The sequence below is a fragment of the Pteropus alecto genome, unplaced genomic scaffold (genome assembly GCF_000325575.1).
Source record: "Pteropus alecto unplaced genomic scaffold, ASM32557v1 scaffold106, whole genome shotgun sequence".
Classification (NCBI taxonomy): domain Eukaryota; kingdom Metazoa; phylum Chordata; class Mammalia; order Chiroptera; family Pteropodidae; genus Pteropus; species Pteropus alecto.
In genome coordinates, this window is record NW_006442103.1 from 12267159 (window position 1) to 12275833 (window position 8675).

The 8675-nt window shown below is 50.8% G+C and overlaps 1 protein-coding gene and 1 long non-coding RNA gene across 2 annotated transcripts in view; one reads left to right on the top strand and one right to left on the bottom strand.

Annotated features, from left to right (window-relative positions):
- MOV10 (Mov10 RISC complex RNA helicase) overlaps positions 1-8675 on the top strand; it is a 21901-nt gene that overhangs the window by 7834 nt on the left and 5392 nt on the right. Inside the window, 7 exon segments of the mRNA XM_006919648.3 lie at positions 4277-4483; positions 4743-4978; positions 5177-5435; positions 6402-6533; positions 7181-7349; positions 8113-8267; positions 8557-8674. Of these exon segments, the coding sequence (XP_006919710.1) occupies positions 4277-4483; positions 4743-4978; positions 5177-5435; positions 6402-6533; positions 7181-7349; positions 8113-8267; positions 8557-8674 (1276 nt within the window).
- LOC112469038 lies at positions 5668-7850 on the bottom strand. Its single transcript, XR_003042448.1, has 2 exons — positions 7618-7850; positions 5668-7076 (listed from the first exon to the last, which is right to left on the bottom strand). It is a non-coding gene; the product is annotated as an uncharacterized LOC112469038 (long non-coding RNA).

Consider the following 8675-nt stretch of genomic DNA (forward strand, 5'->3'; position numbering starts at 1 on the left):
ACAAGGGTTTTGTGGGGCTCTTTCTCTTTGTCTCAGTCAGTGTGGGGTCTTGGGTTTCCTGCTAAAGTGCCACCTCAGTCACTAGACAAGGAAAAGAAGATACAAACTTATAATTTAAATTATATTAATTTCTATTATTGATTTGCCTATTAAGTGAGTAAAGGGAAACAGGCTTGATTAATATATTTCTTAGAGTATAAAATGACCTTCGGCCTAAAGTCTCCTCCCCTGTCAGACTCTAAGGGCCCTGTCTGGCTTAACACCATTTCTGCTAACAATGGGCTGATGACCCTTATCAATGGCCAGAGAATCTGAGTCTCCAAGGCAATTATCAGGATTTGAGAAAGAGGGCCTTTTTGCCAAAGAAATGAGGGAAGAAAACTTAAAAAGATTAAGAACTCTGCAAGAGATGTCCCATTTCATTTCTTGCTAAGAGATTAAGAATTTTACAAGTGATATTCCATCTCATTGTCAGATTGTTTCCCCAAAGATGGTAATACTTCACCTTTCTACCGGCAGCGTACAAGAGTTCTCTTTCACATGTACCTAATAGCAATACATGTTTTGACTTTTTTCTATCTTTATCCATCAAATGGAAATAAAATATCTCACTTTGACTTTAATTTGCATTTGTCTACTTTTGAAGCATCTTTTCATACTTTTTTGATGATCTGGATTTGTTCTTTAAGTTGAATATTCTGTTTTTCTATTGAATTATTCATCTGGTTTTTTGTTTTTTTTTTTTTTCCCTAGAAATCTAGGTGAGTAGATATATAATTGGGCCTTTTTTTCCCAATCAGTATGTGCTAAGTTTGTGATTTAAAAAAAAGAAAGAAAACTTTGTATGGCTGTCACCTTAGACCAGGGATAGGTGAATTTGGGTGGTGATATTACACATGAAGAACAATTTGAGAAATACTTAGGTGGTAGCATCCACAGTAGAAGTTGCAAAACTTGCATATTTGAGTACTTCCTGCCTGTGTGCCCACACATTAGTTTCCAAAAATAGGCAATTTCACATTGAAATTTTATCTGGGCTTCTCTTAAGTCAGAAGATCTGGCCGTCTTGGGCCTACATTCTCTGCCGGCAACATCTGTCTGGAGATGAGGAACATTGAGATGTAGTCCTCACACTCATGACTCAACAATGGGACCAAACAAGTGCCCGAGAGGGCCAGCTGCAGGTATCAAAGATACCTGTGCAGCTTGGCCTTTGTCTGCATTTGAGTTTGTGCCTGATGCATAGAATGTAGTGATTGAATCACCAAGGGGCCCCGGTGAAAGTTACTGATGACATCGTGATTTTGGTGCCTTTATGACTGGACCCCTCAGCCTCATACCTGATTTTGAGACTTCCTCTCGTGATACTCTTCCCTTTCTTGGGGGATTCTTCTCTGATTTCTTGTCTCTGGGTTGTCCCGGCTTCAGCTGGTTTTTTTCAGACTACTCACATTTCTGGGGAGGTCCCAAACACTTCTGATAGCACTGTCAGAGTTACAATCAAAAAGGAAGTTTATTAATTAGAGAAGTGGTAACACTCCATAGACAAGAGCATGGTCTTCACTCAGGGACAAAGAGTGAGTGAGAGGGACCTGAGTGTTGGGAGAATTGAGTTTATGTATCATTCCTAGTTTCTATGAATTACAGTTTGAAGACTTTGTTTACCCATTTTCTTTTGATGGTATGAGTATGCAGTGTGAAAGGCCTGTTGGCAATTCCTAGCCTTTGATCCATAGGTTCCCCCATGATCTTATCCTGTAGAGAATGAATGATTGTTTTATTTAGGGCTTTCCCGTTTTCCCTTCGTGGTATAGGTAAATGGTTTTGTAGCAATACCAGCAGAAATCTTCCTTTTTCCTGTAGGTTTCTTCGTGTTCTGGTCTTAGGTCCTATCAGCACATTGCAGTCTCTGAATGCAGCTTGATTTAACATTTAGTTCTGTTGCCTCCTCCCTAAATACACCTATTGTTGTAACTACTACCTGAGATTGTAACTGCTCCCTAATATGAGCGTCTGCTTTGATTTTGGACTGAGTTCTCAGCTTCTGACTCATGGAGCCAGCTGCCTCTGGATCACAGGAATCTCAAACTGAGTATGTCCAAATCCTAACGTCATGGTCAGTCCCCGCCCCTCCTCCTCTTCCTCCTGTCCTTTTCTCCTATCTCAGGAGTAGTCCTCAAAGCCAAGCCACTGATTTGGGTATTGTCCTAGACTCTTCCTTCTTCCCAGTCTCCATTCTTCCTCCTGTCCATCACCAAATCCTGCTGATTTTACATTCGACATATTAGATCTGGCCTCTCTTCTATCCTTACCACTGCCTTGTTCTGGCTCTCGTCATCTTTTAACTGGACAATTACAATGGCCTTCTTCTAACTGGTCTCCCTGCCTACAGTCTTGCCTCCAGCATATCCATGCTCCAATCCTGATGCCAGAGTGATCTGAAATGCAAATATGATCTTGCCACTCCCCTGCTTAAAACCCACCAACGAGGTGGTTCTGTAACCACAGTGTAGCCCTCTGATGCAGGCCGAAAGTAAGTTGTTACACTACTCTTCCTACTGCTACTACTATTAGTACCACTATTCCTACTAATACGAATACTAATAATAGTAGTTAACATTTACTGAGCATTTTCTATTGTGTGTTGGAATGATTCATTATCTTTTTAAAACAGATCAGAGCCCGTTCAAAGTTTTGTGAATAGTGTCATTCTCATTTGTTTGAGGTGAAGGAAAGGAGCAGAGTTATAGGCAGGGGGCAGGGCACCAGAGAAGTGTCTCCATCTGTAAATTATCTTACCACATGCTAATGAGTGCCCATGCTTGACTTAGCCTTAATAGTTAAATTGTGACCACCACGGTCCCTATTAACTAGGGTTTGCTTTCATTCCCTATAAAGCATCGAGGGAGGGTGGTCAGCTGTCCAGATCTCAAATATGTCCATGAAGTATGTCACATGGGAGGGATGTTCAGTGGCTCCTGGGTACCGGTAAAGGAGGAGGACTGCTGGCCTTCAGAGTCGAGTCCAGGCTTCATGGCCCGGCGTACACAGTATGCGTGACCTGGTCCCTGCCCACCTCTGCTGCCTCCCTCGCACTTTTCACTCTAGTACAACCACACTGTCTGACACTAACCGTGGGTCACCTTACTGAGGTCTCCTTATGTGCCAAGCACTGGGTTAAGCTGTTCACTGCAGTGCGTCCATCTCTCGTAATCCTCACAGCCCCGTGAAGTGTGTCGTCATTATCATTTTATAGAGGAGGAAAGCGAGGCTCTGAGAGGTGAAATAACCCAAAGGGACCCAGCTAGTTGCAGAGCGGGTGGTCCCCCAGTCCCTCCACCTGGCTCACACCTAGCACTCACGTCATACCTGTCGACTCCCATTCATCCTTCAGTGCCCAGTTCTGATGCGGGCTCCTGGGAAAGCCCCGTACCTGTCCCCAGGCTGGGCGCGATGCTGCCCTGGAAGCCCCTCCCGCCACTCCTGGCAGCAGCCGGCAGGGGTTAATGCGCTCAGTGCCTGCTCCTGCTCCTCACAGCAGTTCTGGGGCTCCTGCCATTTTGAACCCCCAGCATCTAGCGCAGTGTCTGGCACATAACAGGTCTCCGTAAGTGTTTGTTGAGTTGACTAAACTGAGTTACAGGCGCGGAACGTTGACGTCCTTGTCCTTCTGACCAGTTTTCCCTGTCTTCACCTTCTCTAGGCACAAAGCCAAGCCCTTTGATCTCGGGAGAAGGCTCCTTTCCCTTCCTGCATGGGTCCCGCCTGCACCCTCTGGCTCTGGGTGGAAACTGCTGTCTGATCAGCCACCTCCCCTACACAGCCTGGACATCTGTTCTCTCTGGCTGACCCCTCTCGCTCCCCCATCAGCCTGGACCCTAGATCCACCCTTCGAATCAACTTACTCACTTTCCCTTAAACTTAGCCCTTCCCACTGGGTCGTTTGTATGTTTTTCTGTCCCAAGTAGTTTTCCCCGCAAATCTTCATTTCTTTCTCCCTCTTCGTCCTCCAAATCGACATCCCACGACTGGACTTTTCTCCTCAGAAATGCACGTCCACGACCTGCTGTTTAAAACATGGGAGGTCCCATTGCCTTTCCTTAAAACATTTAAAATTCCTAGGATCCCCAGCCTGAGGCTGTCCTTGGGCCCTGTCCCGTACCGCGGCAGGGCTGGTGTGTCCGGCGCAGAGCGACCCGCAGACGCCCTCCCCGGCAGGCCGCCTGCGTCCCCCTGGCCCTGCCCCGCCTCACTTCCCAGTCTCCTCTGCTTCCAGCAGCTCTGGGACCCCCAACCCTGGCTTCTCCTCCATGCTGTACGGGATGAAGATTGCAAATCTGGCCTTCGTCACCAAGACTCAGGTCAGGTTCTTCAAACTCGACTGCTGGGCCGACGTGTCATTGCCAGAGAAGAGGAAAATGAGGCTGGGGTCCGATATCAGCACACACCACAAGTCACTGCTAGCCAAGATCTATCACGACAGGTGTGTGCGAGTGGGGGCCGGCGCGTGCGGGACGCTGTCTGGCTGGGGAAAGCGATTTGCCTCTGGTTGGGGTGAGAACCCTTCCTTGAAGGGGGGCTCGGTGGGGGTGGATTAGGGGCTGGTTGTTCTGGGGGAGGGGTGGGTCCCCTGAGCACAGCTGCCACTTAGCCAGCCTCCCCAGCCTAGACCTTAACGGACGGCAACCCCTAGCCCAGGCGCCCCTCACCCCAGCCCCCACTTTGATTCCCACTCTGCCCAGGGCTGAGTATCTTCACGGAAAACATGGTGTGGACGTGGAAGTCCAGGGGCCCCATGAAGCCCGGGATGGGCAGCTCCTTATTCGCCTGGATTTGAACCGCAAGGAGGTGCTGACCCTGAGGCTTCGCAATGGAGGAACGGAGACTGTCACCCTCACCCATCTCTTCCCACTCTGCCGGACCCCCCAGTTTGCCTTCTACGATGAAAAACAGGAGCTGCCCTGTCCACTGGGCCCTGGTGAGGGGGTTTCCAAAGGAAGAGCCTCTGGTGGACAAGAGCTTGCGGAAGGAAGGGCTGGTGCTCCGGGAACCATGCTGTTGCTGTCCCGTGGGCCCCGCCTTGGGATGGGCTCGCTGGGCGAGTGTCCAGGGCAGGGATGCTGGCGGGGAACCACTCGCCCACACCACCCCCACTCACTCAGTCCCTGTCCCCCAGGTGAGAGCTACGACCTCCACGTCCACTGTCGGACCACTTTTGTGGGCTACTTCCCAGCCACGGTGCTCTGGGAGCTGCTGGGACCTGGGGAGCCCAGTTCCGAAGAAACTGGCACTTTCTACATTACCCGCTTCTTGGCGGCCGTCGCCCACAGTCCTCTGGCAGCACAGCTGAAGCCCACGAAGCCATACAAGCGGATCCCGATCACTGGAAAGCCTGTAGTGACCACCCGGATAGAGGAAGGAGAGAGACCTGACTGGTAACTCTGCCCCCGCGCCAGCCGGGCTGGGGGTGCCCTGACTCGACAGAGTAGACCTGTGGGGGAGGAGCACAGAGCTGAGAGCAGAACCCCCTTTCTTAGAAACTGTGAGTTCTTAACTCCTCCAGGTCTCAGAGACCTTTTCTACCTGGGAAGAAAGATGCAGATAACACGCAAAATTTGAAGTCTTTTCAACTGTATGATGTCGAAGAGGCAGCGCAGCATAGACAACTGTCTGTTAACAGCTTTATTGAGACAATTCGCACCCCATGCAGTTCACCATTTAAAGTGTACAAGTCAGTGGTCTTTAGTATATTCCCAGCTTGTGCAGCCGTCGCCGCTGTTTTAGGGCGTTTCGTTACCCCCGAAAGGAACCCACCCCCTTCAGCGGTCACTCCCTTTCACTGCCCATTTCCTCCCAGCCCTAAGCCAACACTCATCTGCTTTCTGTCTCATATGAATGCAATCATAGAATTTTTGCAGACATCTCTTTCTGACGTGGCTAGGTATTCACAAGATATCGAGCTATAAAAGCAAACCGTAGATCGCTGTTTTTTCATTAAAAATATGTGTATAGTACAAATTAACAAAGAGAAAAGTCTGGAGGACTACCCACCAAAAAGTTAACATTGATTATCCCCGGATGGTGAAAATGTTGTTTATTTACTCACTGATTTATACCTATTTTCCAATTTTTCTCTAATGGACACATTGTTATGTACACGTATATGTGTTACATTTGTATCTTTGAATGTATCGCACTTTTCAGAACTGAGAATGAATGGTCCAACCTTGGGGTGAGCACCCTCGTAAGATAGTGAGTTCTGCTTCCTTGGGCAAAGGCTGCTGGCCCCTGTCAGCAGTGGTGCTGTGTAGGACTCTTGCCTCCAGGGAGGGTCCCTCTCCAAGTCTCTGAAGCGAGGGGGCTCCGTGTTACTGATTGCTTGTCTTCCCCGACTCCTGCAGTACGAAGGGCTATGACCTGGAGCTAAGTATGAAGTTGGAGATGTATAACCCACCCCCCAGCCTCCGGCAGCTGCTCCCCAAACTTCAGGGAACAAGCGTCTTCACTGCCCCAAAGGACATTGCTAAAATCAAGTAAGTGCCACCCCTCTACACCCCTGGTACTTTCCATGTCTCTTCCCTGCTGGCTTCTTCCCACGCCCCACACCAGTGCCCTCTGCCTCCCCCGCTCCGTTCATTCATTCCCTTATCCAGCATGCACTGGATACCCGGCACTGTTCAGGGTGAATCAGTCACCTGAGCGCCTTGCCCGTTCTAGTCGGGGGGAAGTGAGCATTTGTCTTAAAACCTGTTATAATTTCATGGAGTGGCGAGTGCTGCGAAGAACTAAACTAAAGCTCAGCTAAAATCAAAGCAGGGGAAGGGGACGGATTGTGCGGTTCTGCAGAGAGCAGCTGGTCCTGGTCTCATAGGGGTGGCATTTGGACAGAGAATGATATGTGAATGAGGTGATGGTGGGAGTCACAGGAGGATCGTGGGAGGAGAACATTCCAGGCGCTGGGATCCACAGTACAAATGCCAACTTGGGTCTGAGGTGGGGGGCAGGAGTTCTGACCCCTGTTCACTTCTCTGCCCTTCTGGTCTTCTCTGATTCCCGATGTTTTCATAGTTTCTGAGCTGTGGATAGGAGAGGTTGGATGTTCCTGGCCGATGAGGGGGGTGGTTTCCTGACCCCTCCTCTTCCTGCCCCCTCCCTCCCACCCCCCAACTATCACCGCCAGGGCCCAGCTGGAGACAGCCCTAAAGTCGAGGAACTACGAGGTGAAGTTCCGGCTGCTGCTGCATCTGGAAGAGCTGCAGATGGAGCATGACATCCGGCACTATGACCTGGAGTCGGTGCCCATGACCTGGGACCCCAAAGACCAGAACCCCAGGCTGCTCACGCTGGAGGTTGGGGCTTGGATCGGGTTTGGGGAGGTGATCTCAAGTTAGCCAACCCACAGGTTATAAGCAGAACGCTGTTCATGTTGGTGGGACAAAACGAGAAGACGAAGCTGTTCCCCAGAGGGCTCAGCAAGAGGCGGAGTGGGGCATCCTGCACCCAGAGAGAGTCCGAGCGGGGCAGTGGGGAGGACCCGGGTTGTAGTCCAGACTTTGCTGCCACCAGCTCTGTGGTCTTGTGCAAGTCACTGGTTCTCTCTAGGCCTCATTCCCTCACCTGAGAAGTGCAGAGCTAGACTAGTTCATTCTTAGAGCCTTTTCCAGCTCTCAGATGTTGAATGTGTCCACAGAAGCCCAGAATGACACGAGAATGGATTCTGGCGCACACGTGCTGAGGAAGGGACCCGGTGAGAATGTTCAGGGAGATTCCTGCAGGAACTGAGTTTGAAGGAGGTTTTAAAGGCAGAGTAGAAACTAAGCTGGCCAAGAGAGCAGCAAGGCGGGCTGGAAAGCTGGCTCCCAAGTCCTGAGATCATGTGTTGAAGACTTTTCGGGGCACCTGTGCCCAGCAGCTCTGAGCAGCTTGGACAGACTTCTCTCCTCCCTCATACCCTGACTCTTGCACTGTCTCCTGGGAGAGTGGAAAGAGGCAAAACCGCCAGGGTCTTGGGGTAGAAACATAGAGCCTCAGAGGAGGCCTGGAGGGCCTGGGAGTTGGGCCCTCCAGTGGGCCCCCCTGGGATAGAAGCTTGCTTGTGTTCATACCCCATAGGTTCCCGGGGTGGCAGAGAGCCGCCCCTCAGTGCTCCGGGGAGACCACCTGTTTGCCTTGTTGTCCTCTGAGACACACCAGAATGACGCTGTCACCTACAAGGGCTTTGTGCACAGGGTGGAATTGGACCGTGTCAAGCTGAGCTTTTCCCCAAGGTGGGTGTTGGGGAAACCCTGAGCTGCTTGAAGGGTCTACAGACATCTCTGTGAGGCTAGGGGAGGAGGGGTGCTTCTCCCCGAGATGAGCTGGGACCACAGGGCCAGGGCAGGAGGCTCTTCTTCAGGGGGACTCTGACATACTTCGGCAGCTTCTTTTCTTGGAGGGATTGCATGGAGCTCTTGAAGGCGGGAGTGGAGCTAGGGCGGTGGAGAGTCCTGGCCTTTTATCGCCCACAACCCGCCCCCCGCCCCAACTGGAGCTCTTCCTGTCTCTCACTTCCTAAAGCCTCCTGAGCCGCTTTGTGGACGGGCTGACCTTCAAAGTGAATTTCACCTTCAACCGCCAGCCTCTGCGGGTGCAGCATCGTGCGCTGGAGCTGGCGGGGCGCTGGCAGCTGTGGCCCA